The sequence below is a fragment of the Ranitomeya imitator genome, chromosome 3 (assembly GCF_032444005.1).
Source record: "Ranitomeya imitator isolate aRanImi1 chromosome 3, aRanImi1.pri, whole genome shotgun sequence".
In the NCBI taxonomy this organism is placed as follows: Eukaryota; Metazoa; Chordata; class Amphibia; order Anura; family Dendrobatidae; genus Ranitomeya; species Ranitomeya imitator.
This window is the reverse complement of record NC_091284.1, coordinates 396022121-396044731: the sequence shown is the minus strand read 5'-3', so window position 1 is coordinate 396044731 and position 22611 is coordinate 396022121. Positions and strand designations below refer to the sequence as shown.

Sequence of the window (22611 nt, the reverse complement as noted above, 5' to 3'; positions counted from 1 at the left end):
ATGAGGTGTCGCTGTAATGGTACTGACCCGAAGAATAAAACTGCTTTATCAATTTTACCAAACGTGGAACGGTATAAACGCCTCCCCCAAAAGAAATTCATGAATAGCTGGTTTTTGGTCATTCTTCCTCACAAAAATCGGAATAAAAAGCGATCAAAAAATGTCACGTGCCCGAAAATGTTACCAATAAAAACGTCAACTCGTCCCGCAAAAAACAAGACCTCACATGACTCTGTGGACCCAAGTATGGAAAAATTATAGCTCTCAAAATGTGGTAACGCAAAAAATATTTTTTGCAATGAAAAGCGTCTTTCAGTGTGTGACGGCTGCCAATCATAAAAATCCGCTAAAAAACCCGCTATAAAAGTAAATCAAACCCCCCTTCATCACCCCTTTAGTTAGGGAAAAATTAAAAAAATGTATTTATTTCCATTTTCCCATTAGGGCTAGGGTTAGGGCTAGGGTTAGGGCTAGGGCTAGGGTTAGGGTTGGGGCTACAGTTAGGGTTGGGGCTAACGTTAGGGTTAGGGTTTAGATTACATTTACAGTTGGGAATAGGGTTGGGATTAGGGTTAGGGGTCTGTCAGGGTTAGAGGTGTGGTTAGGGTTACCGTTGGAATTAGGGTTAGTGGTGTGTTTGGATTAGGGTTTCAGTTATAATTGGGGGGTTTCCACTGTTTAGGCACATCAGGGGCTCTCCAAACACGACTTGGCGTCCGATCTCAATTCCAGCCAATGCTGCGTTGAAAAAGTAAAACATTGCTCCTTCCCTTCCGAGCTCTCCCGTGTGCCCAAACGGAGGTTTACCCCAACATATGGGGTATCAGCGTACTCAGGACAAATAGGACAACAACTTTTGGGGTCCAATTTCTCCTGTTACCCTTGGGAAAATACAAAACTGGGGGCTAAAAAAATAATTTTTGTCGGAAAAAAAAAAGATTTTTTATTTTCACGGCTCTGCGTTATAAACTGTAGTGAAACACTTGGGGGTTCAAAGTTCTCACAACACATCTAGATGAGTTCCCTGGGGGGTCTAGTTTCCAATATGGGGTCACTCGTGGGGGGTTTCTACTGTTTAGGTACATTAGGGGCTCTGCAAAAGCAATGTGACGCCTGCAGACTATTCCATCTAAGTCTGCATTCCAAATGGCGCTCCTTCCCTTCCGAGCCCTCCCATGCGCCCAAACAGTGGTTCCCCCCCACTTATGGGGTATCAGCGTACTCAGGACAAATTGGACAACAAATTTTGGGGTCCAATTTCTCCTGTTACCCTCGGGAAAATACAAAACTGGGGGCTAAAAAATAATTTTTGTGGGAAAAAATTTTTGTTTTATTTTTACGGCTCTGCATTATAAACTTCTGTGAAGCCCTTGGTGGGTCAAAGCGCTCACCACACATCTAGATAAGTTCCTTAGGGGTCTACTTTCCAAAATGGTGTCACTTGTGGGGGGTTTCTACTGTTTAGGTACATTAGGGGCTCTGCAAACGCAATGTGACACCTGCAGACCATTCCACTGCATTCCAAATGGCGCTCCTTCCCTTCCGAGCCCTCCCTTGCGCCCAAACAGTGGTTCCCCCCCACTTATGGGGTATCAGCGTACTCAGGACAAATTGGACAACAAATTTTTGGGTCCAATTTCTCCTGTTACCCTCGGGAAAATACAAAACTGGGGGCTAAAAAATAATTTTTGTGGGAAAAAATTTTTGTTTTATTTTTACGGCTCTGCATTATAAACTTCTGTGAAGCCCTTGGTGGGTCAAAGCGCTCACCACACATCTAGATAAGTTCCTTAGGGGTCTACTTTCCAAAATGGTGTCACTTGTGGGGGGTTTCTACTGTTTAGGTACATTAGGGGCTCTGCAAACGCAATGTGACACCTGCAGACCATTCCACTGCATTCCAAATGGCGCTCCTTCCCTTCCGAGCCCTCCCTTGCGCCCAAACAGTGGTCCCCCCCCACTTATGGGGTATCAGCGTACTCAGGACAAATTGGACAACAAATTTTGGGGTCCAATTTCTCCTGTTACCCTCGATAAGTTCCTTAGGGGGTCTACTTTCCAAAATAGTGTCACTTGTGGGGGGTTTCAATGTTTAGGCACATCAGTGGCTCTCTAAACGCAACATGGCGTCCCATCTCAATTACTGTCAATTTTGCATTGAAAAGTCAAACGGCGCTCCTTCCCTTCCGAGCTCTCCCATGCGCCCAAACAGTTGTTTACCCCCACATATGGGGTATCAGCGTACTCAGGACAAATTGTACAACAACTTTTGGGGTCCAATTTCTTCTCTTACCCTTGGGAAAATAAAAAATTGGGGGCGAAAAGATAAATTTTGTGAAAAAATATGATTTTTTATTTTTACGGTTCTGCATTATAAACTTCTGTGAAGCACTTGGTGGGTCAAAGTGCTCACCACACCTCTAGATAAGTTCCTTAGGGGATCTACTTTCCAAAATGGTGTCACTTGTGGGGGGTTTCAATGTTTAGGCACATCAGTGGCTCTCCAAACGCAACATGGCGTCCCATCTCAATTCCTGTAAATTTTGCATTGAAAAGTCAAACGGCGCTCCTTCCCTTCCGAGCTCTCCCATGCGCCCAAACAGTGGTTTACCCCCACATATGGGGTATCAGCGTACTCAGGACAAATTGTACAACAACTTTTGGGGTCCAATTTCTTCTCTTACCCTTGGGAAAATAAAAAATTGGGGCGAAAAGATAATTTTTGTGAAAAAATATGATTTTTTATTTTTACGGTTCTGCATTATAAACTTCTGTGAAGCACTTGGTAGGTCAAAGCGCTCACCACACCTCTAGATAAGTTCCTTAGGGGGTCTACTTTCCAAAATGGTGTCACTTGTGGGGGGTTTCAATGTTTAGGCACATCAGGGGCTCTCCAAACACAACATGGTGTCCCATCTCGATTCCAGTCAATTTTGCATTGAAAAGTCAAAATGGCGCTCCTTCGCTTCCGAGCTCTGTCATGCGCCCAAACAGTGGTTTACCCCCACATATGGGGTATCCGTGTACTCAGGAGAAAATGGACCCCAAAAGTTGTTGTACAATTTGTCCTGTTACCCTTGGTAAAATAAAACAAATTGGAGCTGAAGTAAATTTTTTTGTGAAAAAAAGTTAAATGTTCATTTTTATTTAAACATTCCAAAAATTCCTGTGAAGCACCAGAAGGGTTAATAAACTTCTTGAATATGATTTTGAGAATTAGAATGGTGTCACACTTGGGTATTTTCTATCACATAGACCCCTCAAAATGACTTCAAATGAGATGCGGTCCCTAAAAAAAATGGTGTTGTAAAAATGAGAAATTGCTGGTCAACTTTTAACCCTTATAACTCCCTAACAAAAAAAAATTTTGGTTCCAAAATTGTGCTGATGTAAAGTAGACATGTGGGAAATGTTACTCATTAAGTATTATTTGTGACATATCTCTGTGATTTAATTGCATAAAAATTCAAAGTTGGAAAATTGCGAAATTTTCATAATTTTCGCCAAATTTCCGTTTTTTTCACAAATAAACGCAGGTACTATCAAATAATTTTTACCACTATCATGAAGTACAATATGTTACGAGAAAACAATGTCAGAATCACTGGGATCCGTTGAAGCGTTTCAGAGTTATAACCTCATAAATGGACAGTGCAAACCACCCTTGGGGGTAAAGGGGTTAAGCAACTGTAAACACCTCACTTGTAGAAGTCGACAAGTTGCTCCAAAAGCCACGTTGTGACTTCGGAAATCAGATTCTTATCATCTGGAAAATGCGTGCCCTTCAAAAATAACTTAATTGTTGGAAACGGGTGGATGTCCAATGGTGCGAGGTTGGATGAATAAGGGGGATGCGGTAAAATTTCAAAGCCACAGGAGCATGCTTCCATTTGGGCAACATGTTAGTTGTGAACTGGTGCATTGTCTTGCAGAAGGCGGACACCTTTGGTGAGCGTGCCACGTCTCTTGGTTTTGATGGCCTCCCGTAATTTCCACAACAGTGAAGCATAGTATGCCCCAGTGATCATGGTACCCTTTGCTAGAAAATCCCTCAATACTACTCTTGCTGGTCCCAAAATACTGTGAACATGACACGGTTTGGACACGTGCTTTCTTTGGAGGTGGTGAGTCATGATGCTTCCATTGCATCGACTGGACTTTAGTCTCAGAATCATAGTGATGGACCCAGCTTTCATCCTGTATGATTAGTCTATTGAAAAAGTCCTACTGGTTTCCATGGCACATCGTCAATAGAACCTTAGAGCATTCAACTCATTCCTGCTTCTAGAAATGTGTGAGCAGCCGGGGAAATCAGCGAGCGGACACCTTATGTACGTGAAGATGGACTTGGATGATTTTTTCCACAGACCCTACACTAATCTTGACATTTTGGCTACGTGGCAGTTTTCCAAAACGGTGACCTCCACTTGCTTTTTGGTGTGTTCATCAATAGCAGAGTGGGTTTGCCCTGGGATTGGAGCTGTTTGCACCAAAGTCCGACCACATTTGAATTGACGGTGCCAGTTCTTGACCACATAATATCATGGGGATTCATAACCATAAACTTCTTTCATCTCATCGAACGTCTCCTTTGGTACGCGGACTTTCAAGTAAAGGAACTTGATGACTGCTCTGTATTCCTCTGGGTCCATTAAGCCTCACACCACTTCAGCACCTGTAAAATCAAGACCGATATCAGTTCTGAGTTGCAAATTGGCACGTAATATCATTATACATGTGCAGTTTCAGTGTCCTGTGATAAATAGAAGTGGGTCAGGGGAAATCTTTAATGATCGCCCCTCGTATTTGTATTTGGATTCAGTTTAGTTAGTTGATCCAGAACTCATTTTAGACTATAATATTTAAAGCATAACTGTTGTTTGCAATTTTTATTTAATAAATTAATAGTTCACGTGATAAAAAATAACATTGTAATATGTCTTATCAGAGAAATCTGCTTCTTTCTCCGCCATGACTGATCACTCATTTTCAAAATTCTCAATTTACGTGTAAAATCTGTATTCACTGAAGACAGATTATTACACTACTGAGCTAGGAGATGGCAGTTAGTGCTGATAAGTTTCTATAAAGAGGGGGAGGGAGGAGTTAGATGTAGAGCTCCTCCCTCCTCCTCTCTAGTTCCCCTGTCTAGATAGAATCTTATCAGTAGCAACTGCCACCTTCTATCTCAGTAATGTGACAATATGCCCTAGAACACCTTCTTTCTGTCATAAGATATATCACAAAGTTTCTTATTTTCTTGTGTATTATATTTTATGAAATAAAATTTAAAATGATAGTTATACTTTAAACATAATTCACTTCCAGACTCTTATCAGGGTTTATAATATTGGTTTATCATTAAGATCATCACAATCAGATGGGGTGGGTCCAACACCCGATACTTCTACCTATCAACTGATTATTATTATTTATTATTATTTATTTATATAGCACCATTAATTCCATGGTGCTGTACATGAGAAAGGGGTTACATACAGAGTTATAGATATCGTCTACAGTAAACAAATTTACAATGACAGACTGGTACAGAGGGGAGAGGACCATGTCCTTGCGGACTTACATTCTTTGGGATAATGGGGAAGAGACAGAAGGTCGGGGGTGCGGCAGCTCGGGTAGTGGAGAGACAGCACCTCGGGTGGTGAAGAGGCAGCAGCTTGGGTGGTGGTGAGGCGGCAGAATGGTTATTGCAGGCTTTCCTGAAGAGATGGACGTGTTGAGATGTGGAATTCCAGAGAATGGGGGATATTCGGGAGAAATCTTGTAGGCGGTTGTGTGAGGAACGAATAAGTGTGGAGGAGAGTAGGAGGTCTTGGGAGGATCGAAGATTACGTGAGGGAATATATTGGGAGATTAGTTCAGAGACATAGGGAGGGGACAAGTTGTGGAAGGCTTTGTAGATCAGTGTTAGTAGTTTGAACTGGATTGGAGGGATTTGCAGAGGGGAGAAACAGGGGAGTAGCGAGGAGAGAGGTGGATAAGTCAGGCAGCAGAGTTGAGGACAGACTGGAGTGGTGCAAGAGAGTTAGCTGGGAGGCCACAGAGGCGGGAGATGATGAGGGCATGCACAAGAGTTTTTGTAGATTGAGGGCTGAAGAAGGGACCTATTCTGACAATATTTTTGAGTTGGAGGCGACAGGAGGTGGCAAGAGTTTGAACGTGCGGTTTGAAGGACAGGGCAGAGTTGAGAGTTATTCCGAGACAGCAAATTTTAAGTGCGGGAGAGAGCGTGATGCTGTTTACCATAATAGATACTGATATCTATCTGAACTGATGTCAGCTCTTGCACCGGCCTGGTATAAATAGTGTACAAAGCCGGAAACAGCTAGACCTTTCCTAAGGATTGGTCATCAATTTCAAACCCCTTTAAGAAACTTCCTGTATAAAGTACGCCCTTTTATCTTTAATTTGACTGACAATGTCTCTGAGATGTTATACTTGGGCCCAATTTGCCTTTTTATCATAAAGTGTTTTACAACATTTTGCATGGGAAAGTTGCTATTCAATTATGTAATTTTAAAGACGTTTAGACATTTGTCATCCTTTGGAAATTTGTCAATGATTTATTATTTTTCCTAAAGTCTGTACAGAAATAACCTTGGGAGAAACAACGCGCTTTGTACTTTTAGCTCAGTCTTTTGTGGCCTGTAATTCACAGCGTTTGACTCATCAAAGAGATTAATGTTGTGGAGAAACTTTCATTTTTCTTTTTCTTTAATCTCTGTAAATTCTGGTTCCGTTTTTGTCTCTTGTTTGCCTTAGTTATTCTATAAATACAAGAGGACATTGGTCTGCTAGAAATGACGTGGAAAGATCAGATGTAAACCTTGCACAACAGTTCCAAGTAGATGAGATAAAATGCATTTAGCAGAAGCATCATTTCTAATATCACAAGATTCTTTGTTCCTTTCCTTTACTAATCATTATGTACCAGTAATGTTTGAAAGCAATTGCAATGAATTGACGATAGAAGGTATTTTTAGACTTTGGTTGTACATGATAACGAAACAGAGCAAAAGGTAGCTGCTGTATACATAGAAAGCGATAACGTTAAAACCCAGAGGATAATATTGTGTAGGACCACATTGTACCTTCAGAACCTCTAAAAGTAGCCAGTGGTATCTGGTACCAAGACAGCAGCAGATCCTCTGTAAGATGTGAGTTGGGGCCTCCATGGATAAGATTTGTTTTTCCTGCAAATCCCACAGATACTTAATTGGATAGAGATCTGGGAATCTTATAGGCCAAGTCAGCACCTTAAAGGGACTCTGTCACCTGAATTTGGAGGGAACAATCTTCAGCCATGGAGGCGGGGTTTTAGGGTGTTTGATTCACCCTTTCCTTACCCGCTGGCTGCATGCTAACTGCAATATTGGATTGAAGTTCATTCTCTGTCCTCCGTAGTACATGCCTGCACAGGGCAAGATTTTTTATCTCGCTACACCGTTTAGCGATCAGGTTAATCCTTTTTTTTTTATTGATAGATCGGGCGATTCTGAACGTGGCAATACCAAATATGTGTAGGTTTGATTTTTTTTTAATTGATTTATTGTGAATGGGGCGAAAGGGGGGTGATTTAAACTTGTATATTTTTTTATTTTTTTCACATTTTTTTAAACTTTTTTTTTTACCTTTTGCCATGCTTCAATAGCCTCCATGGGAGGCTAGAAGCTGGCACCACTCGATCGGCTCTGCTACATAGCAGCGATCATCAGATCGTTGCTTTGCAGCAGAAATGCAGGTGTGCTATGAGCACCGACCACAGGGGGGCGCTCACAGCAGGCATGCATCAGTAACCATAGAGGTCTCAAGGACCTCTACGGTTACCGTTCTGATGCATCGCTCAACCCCGATCATGTGCGGGGGTCGGCGATGCGCTCATTTCCGGCCTCCCGTCCGGAAGCGCCGGATAAATGCCGCTGTCAGCGTTTGACAGCGGCATTTAGCTAGTTAATAGCGGCGGGTGATTTCACCCGCCGCTATTACGGGCATATGTCAGCTGTTCAAAACAGCCGATATGTCCCAGCTTTGAAAAAGCGGATCCGGCGGCCTGATCCAGTTTTTTTAATCTGATCATGCTCAGAACCTATAGGGCTGCCCCCAGGACACATGTATAAAACAATGCCATTGAGGTCCTCACTCATTTCCAGCCTTCCAGCAAGAGAGCCAACACCCTGCCACACCCTGCCTTCCAGCAAGAGCCTAGCCTGCCGACCTTCCAGCAAGAGCCTTGCCTGCCTGCCTTCCAGCAAGAGCCTTGCCTGCCTGCCTTCCAGCAAGAGCCTTGCCTGCCTACCTTCCTGCATGCCTTCTTTTTTTTTTTTTATATAGCGCTAACATATTCCGCAGCGCTTTACATTTTGCACACATTATCGTCGCTGTCCCCGATGGGGCTCACAATCTAAATTCCCTATCAGTATGTCTTTGGAATATCGGAGGAAACCGGAGTGCCCGGAGGAAACCCACGCTAACACGGAGAGAACATACAAACTCTTTGCAGATGTTGTCCTTGGTGGGATTTGAACCCAGGACTCCAGCGCTGCAAGGCTGCAGTGCTAACCACTGCGCCACCGTGCCGCCCACCACTGCGCCACTGTGCCGCCACCTTGCCTTCCAGCAAGAGCCTAGCCTGCCTGCCTTCCAGCAAGAGCTTTGCCTGCCTGCCTTCCAGCAAGAGCCTTGCCTGCCTCCCTTCCAGCAAGAGCCTAGCCTGCCTGCCTTCCAGCAAGAGCCTAGCCTGCCAGCAAGAGCCTAGCCTGCCTGCCTTCCAGCAAGAGCCCAGCCTGCCTTCCAGCAAGAACCTAGCCTGCCAGCCTTCCAGCAAGAGCCCTGCATGCCTGCCAGCAAGAGCCTAGCCTGCCTGCCTTCCAGCAAGAGCCTAGCCTGCCTGCCTTCCAGCAAGAGCCTTGCCTGCCTGCCTTAAAGCAATAGCCTTTCATGCCTGCCTTCCAGCAAGAGCCTAGCCTGCCTGCCTTCCAGCGAGAGCCTAGCCTGCCTGCCTGCCAGCAAGAGCCTAGCCTGCCTGCCAGCAAGAGCCTAGCCTGTCTGCCTGCCAGCAAGAGCCTAGCTTGTCTGTCTGCCAGCAAGAGCCTAGCCTGCCTGCCAGCAAGAGCATCCTTTTTTTTTTTTGGCGGGGGGGGGGGGGGGAAGGGGTGTATTTTCTTTGTTTTGAATCTAATTTTTTTTTGTGGCCTTTTTTATAACAGGCTTCACAGCGTGCTTCTGATTCGGACGGTGAGGAGGTCGGCCTCAATATTGACCTCCTCATCGATCTGATCCGAGACAGGGAGCCGCTGTGTAACATAGGTGACCGCCGCCATGCTGATGTCATAGTGAACCGTCGACTCTGGGAACAAGTATGCCAACAGCTAGTTGAGAACTGGGAGGACCTCGATGTTCGGGCCCAGAATCAAGAACGTAAGTATACACAGCTCAGTTATGTTGATGCATTCAAAGGATTGTATCTTAACCAATTTGCTTCTTCTTTTTTACAGGTGAGAGGATTGTGAAGCGGTGGCGGTCTATCAGGGATCGCTTTAAGAAGGAGTTCAACAAAGAGATGCGGGCCCCGAGTGGTTCTGGAGGACACAGGAGCAGATACAAATATGCCCAAGCCCTGTAGCTGCTCGGGTCAACGATGGTGACCTAAAGGTCAATATTACCCACCACATGTAATAAGCAATGTTTTACATGTGTAACCCTCTTTTGTTGTTTCAGCAAGGGCCATGCAATATCAGTATATTAATTACTTTTTTTTTTCTTTGTTCCACAGCACTGTCGAGAGCAATCGAGAGCCTGCAGCTGCGTTGAACCCTTCTGGGGCGATCCCTCAGGAGTCCACCACCGAGGGACACTTCGACATTCCCAGCCCCTCTGCACCTTCCCAGCCTTCCCACCCATCTGATCCCTCGGTACCATCCACCAGTGCTGGAGCATCCTGGCCGTTCCATTGCATGAATCTGCTGGTGAGGATATAGCTTTCCTGTACCCCACCTTTCTGCTGCTGCCACCTCTAGTACACCTGTGGCTTCGGGGCGCCAGCGGCAGAGGGGTCAGGTACATAGCTATGCTCCCGAGTTCTTGCTCCTGAACGCATCCTTTCAGAACTGTCTCAAAGTTTTGTCCGAGCAAATGACTGCAGGTTTCAATTTAATAAATAAAAGCATACTCAAGTTGCATACACTTCTGCTATCGATGCGTTCAGAGGCAAGTCAGTCACCGAACCACACTTTTTTCCGGTCGGTACTCGAGCAAATGGAGAAGCTATCTACTGATCAGTAGATGCAAGTAATGGAAGCCTGCCAGTCTACTCTAGCGCTCATTGCCTCCAAAGCCACCGCAGTTGCCACCCCTCCTGCACCTGCCCCCCCCCCCTGTTTTCGCAGTTTAACCCCTTCCCGACCCATGACGCCACGTAGGCGTCATGAAAGTCGGTGCCAATCCGACCCATGACGCCTATGTGGCGTCATGGAAAGATCGCGTCCTTGCAGGCCGGGTGAAAGGGTTAACTCCCATTTCACCCGATCTGCAGGGACAGGGGGAGTGGTAGTTTAGCCCAGGGGGGGTGGCTTCACCCCCTCGTGGCTACGATCGCTCTGATTGGCTGTTGAAAGTGAAACTGCCAATCAGAGCGATTTGTAATATTTCACCTATTATAACGGGTGAAATATTACAATCCAGCCATGGCCGATGCTGAAATATCATCGGCCATGGCTGGAAATACTAATGTGCCCCCACCCACCCCACCGATCGCCCCCCCAGCCCCCCGATCTGGCCGGTCCTCTGCTCCGGCTCCCCTCCGTCCAGTGCTCCGCTCCCCCCCGTGCTTTTGTCCGCTCCCCCCGTGCTCCAATCACCCCCCCCCCCGCACTCCGATCCACCCCCCCCGGTGCTCCGTTCCACCCCCCCGTGCTCCATTCCAGCCCCCCCGTGCTCCGTTCCACGCCCCCCGTGCTCCGTTCCACCCCTCCCGCGCTCCGATTCCCCCCCCGTGCTCCGATCCCCCCCACCGTGGTCCCCCCCCACCCCATCATACTTACCGATCCAGCCGGGGTCCCGTCCGTCTTCTCCCTGGGCGCCGCCATCTTCCAAAATGGCGGGCGCATGCGCAGTGCGCCCGCCGAATCTGCCGGGCGGCAGATTCGTTCCAAAGTGCATTTTGATCACTGAGATAGATTATATCTCAGTGATCAAAATAAAAAAAATAATAAATGACCCCCCCCCCCCCTTTGTCACCCCCATAGGTAGGGACAATAAAAAAATAAAGAATTTTTATTTTTCCACTAATGTTAGAATAGGGTTAGGGTTAGGGTTAGGGGTAGGGTTAGGGGTAGGGTTAGGGGTAGGGTTAGGGGTAGGGGTAAGGTTAGGGTTAGGGGTAGGGGTAGGGTTAGGGGTAGGGTTAGGGTTTCGGTATGTGCACACGTATTCTGTTCCTCTGCGGATTTTTCCGCTGCGGATTTGATAAATCCGCAGTGCTAAACCGCTGCGGATTTATGGCGGATTTACCGCGTTTTTTCTGCGCATTTCACTGCGGTTTTACAACTGCGATTTTCTATTGGAGCAGTTGTAAAACCGCTGCGGAATCCGCACAAAGAAGTGACATGCTGCGGAATGTAAACCGCTGCGTTTCCGTGCAGTTTTTCCGCAGCATGTGTACAGCGATTTTTGTTTCCCGTAGGTTTACATTGAACTGTAAACTCATGGGAAACTGCTGCGGATCCGCAGCGTTTTCCGCAGCGTGTGCACATACCTTTAGAATTAGGCTATGTGCACACTGTGCGGATTTGGCTGCGGATTGGCCGCTGCGGATTCGCAGCAGTGCTCCATCAGGTTTACAGTACCATGTAAACATATGAAAAACCAAATCCGCTGTGCCCATGGTGCGGAAAATACCGCGCGGAAACGCTGCGTTGTATTTTCCGCAGCATGTCAATTCTTTGTGCGGATTCCGCAGCGTTTTACACCTGTTCCTCAATAGGAATCCGCAGGTGAAATCCGCACAAAAAACACTGGAAATCCGCGGAAAATCCGCAGGTAAAACGCAGTGCCTTTTACTCGCGGATTTTTCAAAAATGGTACGGAAATATCTCACACGAATCCGCAACGTGGGCACATAGCCTTAGGGTTAGGGTTGGAATTAGGGTTGTGGTTAGGGTTGTGATTAGGGTTATGGCTACAGTTGGGATTAGGGTTAGAGGTGTGGGGGGGTTAGTGTTGGAGTTAGAATTGAGGGGTTACCACTGTTTAGGCACATCAGGGGTCTCCAAACGCAACATGGCGCCACCATTGATTCCATCCAATCTCGTATTCAAAAAGTCAAATGGTGCTCCCTCACTTCCGAGCCCCGACGTGTGCCCAAACAGTGGTTTACCCCCACATATGGGGTACCAGCATACTCAGGACAAACTGCGCAATAATTACTGGGGTCCAATTTCTCCTGTTACCCTTGTGAATCTAAAAAAATGCTTGCTAAAACATAATTTTTGAGGAAAGAAAAATGATTTTTTATTTTCACGGCTCTGCGTTGTAAACGTCTGTGAAGCACTTGGGGGTTCAAAGTGCTCACCACATATCTAGATAAGTTCCTTGGGGGGTCTAGTTTCTAAAATGGGGTCACTTGTGGGGGTTTCTACTGTTTAGGCACACCAGGCGCTCTGCAAACGCAACGTGACACCCGCAGACCATTCCATCAAAGTCTGCATTTCAAAAGTCACTACTTCCCTTCTGAGCCCCGACGTGTGCCCAAACAGTGGTTTACCCCCACTCATGGGGTATCAGCGTACTCAGGAGAAACTGGACAACAACTTTTGGGGTCCAATTTCTCCTGTAACCCTTGGGAAAATAAAAAATTCTGGGCTAAATAATTATTTTTGAGGAAAGAAAACGTATTTATTATTTTCACGGCTCTGCATTATAAACTTCTATGAAGCACTTGGGGGTTCAAAGTGCTCACCACACATCTAGATAAGTTCCTTTCGGGGTCTAGTTTCCAAAATGGGGTCACTTGTGGGGGGTTTCTACTGTTTAGGCACATCAGGGGCTCTGCAAACGCAACGTGACGCCCGCAGAGCATTCCATCAAAGTCTGCATTTCAAAACGTCACTACTTCAATTCCAAGCCCCGGCATGTGCCCAAACAGTAGTTTACCCCCACATATGGGGTATCACCGTACTCAGGAGAAACTGGACAACAAATATTGGGGTCAAATTTCTCCTGTTACCCTTGGGAAAATTAAAAAATTCTGGGCTAAATAATTATTTTTGAGGAAAGAAAACGTATTTATTATTTTCACGGCTCTGCATTATAAACTTCTATGAAGCGCTTGGGGGTTCAAAGTGCTCACCACACATCTAGATAAGTTCCTTTCGGGGTCTAGTTTCCAAAATGGGGTCACTTGTGGGGGGTTTCTACTGTTAAGCCACATCAGGGGCTCTGCAAACGCAACGTGACGCCCACAGAGCATTCCATCAAGGTCTGCATTTCAAAACGTCACTACTTCACTTCCGAGCCCCGGCATGTGCCCAAACAGTGATTTACCCCCACATATGGTGTATCAGCGTACTCAGGAGAAACTGGACAACAACTTTTGGGGTCAAATTTCTCCTGTTACTCTTGGGAAAATAAAAAATTGCAGGCTAAAAGATCATTTTTGAGAAAATAATTTTTATTTTTTTTTTCATGGCTCTGCGTTATAAACTTCTGTGAAGCACTTGGGGGTTCAAAGTCCTCACCACACATCTAGATTAGTTCCTTTGGGGGTCTAGTTTCCAAAATGGGGTCATTTCTGGGGGATCTCCAATGTTTAGGCACACAGGGGCTCTCCAAACGTGACATGGTGTCCACTAATGATTGGAGCTTATTTTCCATTTAAAAAGCCAAATGGCGTGCCATCCCTTCCGAGCCCTGCCGTGCGCCCAAACAGTGGTTTACCCTCACATATGGGGTATCAGCGTACTCAGGACAAACTGGACAACAATATTTGGGGTCCAATTTCTCCTATTATCCTTGGCAAAATAGGAAATTCCAGGCTAAAAAATCATTTTTGAGGAAAGAAAAATTATTTTTTATTTTCATGGCTCTGCGTTATAAACTTCTGTGAAGCACCTGGGGGTTTAAAGTGCTCAATATGCATCTAGATAAGTTCCTTGGGGGGTCTAGTTTCCAAAATGGGGTCACTTGTGGGGGAGCTCCTCCAATGTTTAGGCACACAGGGGCTCTCCAAACGCGACATGGTGTCCGCTAACAATTGGAGCTAATTTTCCATTCAAAAAGTCAAATGGCGCGCCTTCCCTTCCGAGCCCTGCCGAGTGCCCAAACAGTGGTTTACCCCCACATATGAGGTATCGACGTACTCGGGAGAAATTGCCCAACAAATTTTATGATCCATTTTATCCTACTGCCCATGTGAAAATGAAAAAATTGAGGCAAAAAGAATTTTTTTGTGAAAAAAAAGTACTTTTTCATTTTTACAGATCAATTTGTGAAGCACCTGAGGGTTTAAAGTGCTCAATATGCATCTAGATAAGTTCCTTGCGGGGTCTAGTTTCCAAAATGGGGTCACTTGTGGGGGAGCGCCAATGTTTAGGTACACAGGAGCTATCCAAACGCGACATGGTGTCCGCTAACGATGGAAATAATTTTTCATTCAAAAAGTCAAATGGCGCTCCTTCCCTTCCGAGCCTTACCATGTGCCCAAACAGTGGTTTACCCCCACATGTGAGGTATTGGTGTACTCAGGAGAAATTGCCCAACACATTTTAGGATCCATTTTATCCTGTTGCCCATGTGAAAATGAAAAAATTGAGGCTAAAAGAATTTTTTTGTGAAAAAAAAGTACTTTTTCATTTTTACGGATCAATTTGTGAAGCACCTGGGGGTTCAAAGTGCTCACTATGCATCTAGATAAGTTCCTTGGGGCATCTAGTTTCCAAAATGGGGTCACTTGTGGGGGAGCTCCAATTTTTAGGCACACGGGGGCTCTCCAAACGTGACATGGTGTCCGCTAAAGAGTGGAGCCAATTTTTGATTCAAAAAGTCAAATGGCGCTCCTTCCCTTCCAAGCCCTGCCGTGCGCCCAAACAGTGGTTTACCCCCACATATGAGGTATCAGCGTACTCAGGACAAATTGGACAACAACTTTCGTGGTTCAGTTTCTCCTTTTACCATTGGGAAAATAAAAAAATTGTTGCTAAAAGATAATTTTTGTGACTAAAAAGTTAAATGTTAATTTTTTCCTTCCATGTTGCTTCTGCTGCTGTGAAGCACCTGAAGGGTTAATAAACTTCTTGAATGTGGTTTTGAGTACCTTGAGGGGTGCAGTTTTTAGAATGGTGTCACTTTTGGGTATTTTCAGCCATATAGACCCCTCAAACTGACTTCAAATGTGAGGTGGTCCCTAAAAAAAATGGTTTTGTAAATTTCGTTGTAAAAATGACAAATCACTGGTGAAATTTTAACCCTTATAACTTCCTAACAAAAAAAAATTTTGTTTCCAAAATTGTGCTGATGTAAAGTATACATGTGGGAAATGTTATTTATTAACTATTTTGTGTCACATATCTCTCTGGTTTAACAGAATAAAAATTCAAAATGTGAAAATTGCGAAATTTTCAAATTTTTCGCCAAATTTCCGTTTTTATCACAAATAAACGCAGAATTTATTGACCTAAATTTACCACTAACATGAAGCCCAATATGTCACGAAAAAACAATCTCAGAACCGCTAGGATCCGTTGAAGCGTTCCTGAGTTATTACCTCATAAAGGGACACTGGTCAGAATTGCAAAAAACGGCAAGGTCTTTAAGGTCAAAATAAGCTGGGTCATGAAGGGGTTAAGGATGGCTGGTTTCACCTGCATGGAGAGCTCCTTTGACCGCATGTTTACTTCACAGCAAAACCTTCCAAATGCAAGCACCGCACCTCAAATCAACTCCTGGCTTTTTATCTGCTTAATTGAGAATGACATAATGAAGGGATTGCCCACACCTGTCCATGAAATAGCCTTAGAGTCAATTGTCCAATTACTTTTGGTCCTTTTAAAAACTGGGTGGCACATGTTAAGGAGCTGAAACTCCTAAACCCTTCATTCAATTTTAATGTGGATACCCTCAAATGAAAGCTGAAAGTCTGAACTTCAACTGCATCTGAATTGTTTTGTTTAAAATTAATTGTGGTAATGTCTATAACCAAAATTAGAAAAATGTTGTCTCTATTTTTTTTTCATTTTTTTGTTTTTTTATTTTGTGATTTAAAAAAAAAATAATTTTACAAACTTAAAACTTTGTTTTTAACTCATTTACTTTGTCTCTTGATTGGACACCAACTTTCCCTGCCCTGACTAGTGACTTGCACACAGACAGCTCCAGCTCTCAGGAGGGTACTTGGGTGACCATGCCGCCATCTTTCAGCCTGAGGTCACCATGGAGACCATCAACACAACGCAATCTTGTCTTAGATTCACCAGTGAGGTTGATAGTGATAACATCTCAGTTCTAGATGTCAATATACAGAGGGACCCTTACTACCTTGATTTGTGACTAACAACTTGCGACGATGGGACAGCTGTCATCCTAACCATCTTAAGAGGTGTATACGAAAAGGACAGTTTTTACGAATCAGGAGAAACTGTTCCTCTATCACTGATCACAGCCAATAGGCATTGGATCTTAGGCAGAGATTTTTGGATAGGGGATACGCTTCTTCTATCATTGATAACGCCTTCAAGCATGCACTCAATAGCAAGAGTCAATCATTATTAATACTTAAACTACAGCAGATATCGACTCCACCACTAGACCGACTGGTACAACCTTTCATGAGCAGGCTGATAAAATTATGATGATTTTGAGAAGGCATTGGTGTATTCTGATGGTTGATCCTGATCTTCGTGATTTTGTCTCACCGCTCCCTTCAGTTACTTTTACGAAAGGCAGATCCTTGAAGGATAGATTAGTACACAGTCTATATGCTCCATCTAAATCTCCTAACACATGGTTAGACCAATGAAAAAATATTTCTGGTACTTCTAGAAGTGGTAGTTGCAAATGTTATAAATTCAGTCAACCTTTCCTCTCTGAAGAGACAATCTTTAACCCTCTAAGACTTTCAAAACACCACAAAGGGTGGGATATATTTTAACAAAGATTTTGCCAACTGTGAAACCTCTGTTTGCGATATACTTATGTACATGCAGCTATCACTTAATAATGTTGGTAAAACAATTCCATGTACATGTAGAACACATGGGTGATATTAGAAACTGCAAGCATACGCCTATTGCCAGGCATGTCCGTGATAGAGTTCTCGTAACCGCCATGTCTATCTGCTTTCATGGAATTGAGTCGGTTCCTCCTTCTAAAAGACAAGGGGATTGGGATAGGAAAATCCTGCAGACAGAGACCAGATGGATTTATTGGTTGGACACTGTTACTCCTATGGGATTAAATGGCCAACTGAGTTTTGACAGCTTTATTTATATTAATGTCCTAATATCCGTAGTGAGAGATATTATTACGGGCCTTTTTTGGTCACATATTCTTTGATATCTTTACACAATGTTTTGTTATATTTCGTTACACTGCCTTTGGCTTCTTTTTTGACTGAATTATTAAGTATGTGTATTATTTGTATATAATTATAATTTCTCATTTTAGTTATTATCGTACGGTGTTCTTTATAATCTGTTTAGTTTGCTCCTAAGGACATAACAGTTCTCTGTCTATTATGATAAATACTCTCTTGCAATGTACACAGTATGTTAATTTTCATCTAATGGTTATCCTGGGTAACTTTCGATATACGAGGACAAGAATATCATGGCTGTGCATTCTATTACTGGTGACAAAGTTACAGTGCGTTCTAGTTTGGAACACACACTGAATCACTGCGGCGGTCTTAGGCTGGATGTACCTGTATATCAATGGCGCATGCCAGCGGTAGGGACGTTAATGTCATGGCTGTGCGTTCCAATCTGAGATGCACGCCATGGGATTAATGATATACTCCCTATTTGTGGTGCATACTTGGTTCTGGTTATGTCATTTCCTGCCCTCTGCGCTTTAAATTGAGCGCATTTAGAATGATATGTCTAAATTCATCATGGCATCCGTATAAGAATTTGAAACTGGTTTTCCATCTAAACTTGCTTTATGAGTGAGTCTGTAGATTGATTCCTCTGTGAACCTCAGCTGTATTAAATACATTGCAGGGGAAACGAGTTGGGAATCTTAGAATATCTAGGGATTGATCTACAGTAATAGCAGATGAGTACTTTGTGCAGTATTTGCTGTCATATTATTATTTATTCCATATTGGGGTGTTACTATTTAGTTCTCTTTGATGTCTATGCATTGTATCTTCTGTTTTTTGGCATTGATAGGGACAATCATAGGGACTGTTTAGGCCACAGTCTTCGTTGAGCGGGGCGCCATTGTTGTACTTTTTCGGAAGGGCAGTGGAGTCGGTAAGCCAAATCACTGACTTTGACACCGACTGCTCAATTTCACTGACTTCCAACTCTCTCAACTCCAACAGCGGAATCGGGAGAGTTGGAACAAAAGCATGAATAAAACGCGATCAAACAGATGAATGTATAAAAAAATCCCTGAATCCATAATCTTCTCCCACAAAAAAAACAAGCCGCCATACAGCTCCATCAGTGGAAAAATGAAAAATGATCACTCTCTGAATAAAGCGACTGCAAAAATAATTATTTTTCCTGTAAAGTAGTTTTCATTGTCTAAAAGTGCCAAAGCACAAAACAAGATGTGGCATCACTGTAATCGTACTGACCCAAAGAATAAAGCTGCCTTATCAATTTTACCACAAAGTAAAGGCCTTAACTCCTCTTCCCCCTCAAAAAAATTACTGTATTGCTGCTTTTCGTTCATTTAGCCCTCAAAAAATCGTATTATAAAGCGATAAAAAATGTCATGTGCCCGAAAATGGTACCAATAAAAACGTCAACTCGTCACGAAAAAAACAATCCCTCACATAACTCTGTCAACAGGAATATGGAAAAATTACAGCTCTCAACATATGGCTAAGCAATAAAAAATGTTTTTTTAATGTATGGCAGCAGCCAAACATAAAAAAAAAAACAATATAAACCTGCAAACTCACCAATCCGAAGAATACAATTGTCTAATCACTTTTACCGCACGAGGGATGGCGTAAAAAATAAATAAAAACAATTCTTCACTGGCTGTTGATTTTTTTTCATTCTGCCTCACAAATATGGTAGTAAGGTTCGGCGCACATTTATCCTGTGCTGAGCTCTTACACCGGGGTTTCCGTGTAAATCTCTTAAAAACATTATTCAGATGGAACCCGGCGGAAAATTCCCTATAATGAGGCAAATGGAGGCACTATCGGTGCAGTCTGGCCACCTATTATCTGGCGCTGTCTTTTTAGGAATGCATAAAAGCGCAGTCCGCCACAGTTTTGTGCACTTCTGAAAAGAAGGACACCGATGAACAGAGGCCAGACGGAGTCCTGAGTATCTCTGCTGTCTCATTATAGAAATAGTGGTGAAGTAACACTGAAAAAACGCACCAAAAGGTATCAAATTTTTGTTCCAAAACCTGATTCTATAGAATAGGATTTTTTTCCCAACATTAATCTTTATCAGCATGCACAAGAGACAAATCTAGCATTCCGAAAAACACAGCAAACAACCACAAAAAAAAAAACGCATAAAAAGGGTAGCAAAATGACACAAGAAACAACAAGGAAAACATGCTTCTTTCCTGCCAAGAGATCAGGTTTTTCTGCAGAAATAAAAAACGCTGAAAAAATGGCTAGTGTGAACTTACCCATATACTTTCACTCATACCTGTGTAATTTTGTGTTGCTAGACACTTTCTACCCCTTACCTCCCCCCACTCCACCTTCATTCACAACTCCTCCCACAGTTGGATTCTACTGACTAAAATACCTAGGGCCAATTTTGGCCATTGAGAAGACATCAGTATAACAACGTCATTTCTCATATCTACACACAACCCTTATCTTAGGGCCACAATTGGTCATGCAATCATTGTGGGGTTCTCCTATAATTGACTAATATTGGGGCTCATTTTGGGTATGTGTCCCAACTCAACAATTTTTAAGCCTTTCTGGTAACTCCTATATTCAATAACTATACTGTTTCATATAAATAGAGCCCGGAGATTTTCCTGATAATATAATCGTTATCCCTTAATGGGGTTAACGTTCTCATCATCAGACTACACTCTCTGACGGCTAAGGACCAATCAGTGCATGTTTGGCTGCCCATTGGTAAAGTATTGGTAACGGCGTCCCCTAGTCACACCTCTGTGATAGTCTTAAACTAAGGTGGACCGAAAAGGGTTAAACCTGGTTGGTCAGTAGCATGACCTTAACTCCCGGCGATATTCAATGAAGATATGAGATATCACAGCTGTAGAATCCAATTGGCATCAATTAAGCATTAGCATCGCATCCTTATGGAAACGTGATGATATCAGTCTTTAGTCAGTAAGTGCTGCATAACACATGTGGGACGCTAAAAGAGTTAAGACTTCTATTCCTCTATATAAAACATCCCAGAAACGTTCACTGATTTTGTCTCTTGCACTCTTCACTGTATGGTCTTACTGCCACTGCAGGACCTATATACACCCCTTTTTGATTTAGATCTAATGGATCCTTTTTCCCATCTTTTCAAGTACACTACCCTGATGAGGCATCATTTTTTTAGGCAGAGGCGCGTTGGGAGGGGCTTTTTGGGGGTACTTATTACCCAACTTTAGGTGATACACTTGGGCACTGCCCTTGTTACCCTTGTTAGGGTGAGAGCCACACAGGGTACAAGTCCACCTGTTATGGACTGACCTGACTTGGAGTCATAGTATTGCAATCACTAGGGACAGCATCGGTAGGTAGCGTCTTCAGGAATAGCAGGAAGTCGGTACACAGAAGCAGCAGTATAGTTGGGAGGAAAAGCAGGTATCATAGCCAGGAAATAGCCAGAGGTCAGTACAAGGAACAGCAGTATAATCTTGAAGATAAAGCAGGTGGAAAGAAGCTAAACTAATGGCTGGAAGCTCAATAATCTCACAATGAAGGAAGTGCAATGCCACATTTAAGTAGGGAGTTCAATCAGGAGATCAAAGGTTTGAGCCAATCAGGAACTCAGGGTGTAGACAATGAGGATCTCAGAGTTGAGAAAATCAGGAAAAACACAGATACTAGTATCTGGGTTAGCAGCAAGGAACTGTCTAGCGAGCTGAATAGCTCAGAGGGAAGAGCTGCCGCCTGGTGCACCAGAGCTGCTGGGTACGAGTTCTGACACCACCCTGTGCCTGACACCACCCTGTGCCCTTTGTACTCTGGCTTCCGTCCTTGATTTAGCTTCATTACAAGAATTGGATGAGCACTTTATTACTGTATCACTATGGTTTTATTGACTTGATAACATGGTTGGTATAACTGTCAAGGGTCTCGTGAGTGGTTGCCTTTTTTATCTTTAAAGGGAATCTGTCACCTCAAAAATCGTATATGAGCTAAGGCCACCGGCATCAGGGGCTTATCTACAGCATTCTGTAATGCTGTAGATAAGCCCCCGATGTAACCTGAAAGGTAAGAAAAACAGGTTATATTATACTCACCATTGGCCGTCCCGCTGCGGTTCCGGTCCGATGGGTGTAGTGGTCTGGGTCTGGTGCCTCTCATCTTCATACGATGACATCCTCTTCTTGTCTTCATGCTGCGGCTCCGCCGCAGGCGTACTTTGTCTGCCCTGTTGAGGGCAGAGCAAAGTACTGCAGTGCACAGGCGCCGGGCTTCTCTGATCTTTCCCGTCTCCTGCGCACTGCAGTACTTTGCTCTGCCCTCAACAGGGAGATAAAGTACGCCTGCACCAGAGCCGCGGCAGGAAGACAAGAAGAGGACGTCATTGTATGAAGATGGGAGGCTCCGGACCGCGACGCCCACCGCAGCGGAACCGCCCCTGGGTGAGTATAATCTAACTTCTTTTTCTCATCTTTCAGGATACATCGGGGGCTTATCTACAGCATTACAGAATACTGTAGATAAGCCCCTGATTCCTGTGGCCTTAGCTCATATACGATTTTTGGGGTGACAGATTCCCTTTAACTATTAAAAGTTAGGTTTTATTTTACTATGTACTAGGAACGCAATTATGTAAAAAACAGATATGTCAGTAGAGCCAACTAGTCCTTTTAATGCTGCTTCCAGAACTAAAGGTAAGTGCTTCTAACATAAAAGTTAAAAAAGCTTGAGAAATGTTATAAATAATACTTTTTCGTGATGCAAGGACTCTGCACATATGAATAGTTAGTTTTCCTATCATACAGTTCTATGGCATGAGAAATATGTTTTCATTTTCAGATCCAAAGGTGAAACTGGGAAAAAGAAAGTCCAAAAAGGAGACACTTGATGTAGAAAATCCACATGATTCTCTTATCCTGTTTTCAGCAAAGTCCCCTATAACTGTTCGCGAAGGCACAGTACAGACATTGTATGAAGTCCTGATGAGAAGGTATCGTTACTATATACTTATTCTGCTTTATCCTATAGCTTCAGCCTCCAGCGGGCCTCGGGTA

At 43.8% G+C, this 22611-nt stretch overlaps 1 protein-coding gene across 1 annotated transcript in view; it reads left to right on the top strand.

Moving 5' to 3' along the window:
• Positions 1–22611, top strand: part of SPOCD1 (SPOC domain containing 1) — a 176316-nt gene that overhangs the window by 84853 nt on the left and 68852 nt on the right. The window contains exon 4 of the mRNA XM_069760158.1: positions 22397–22547. Within this exon, the coding sequence (XP_069616259.1) occupies positions 22397–22547 (151 nt within the window). The remainder of the gene's footprint in view (positions 1–22396; positions 22548–22611) is intronic.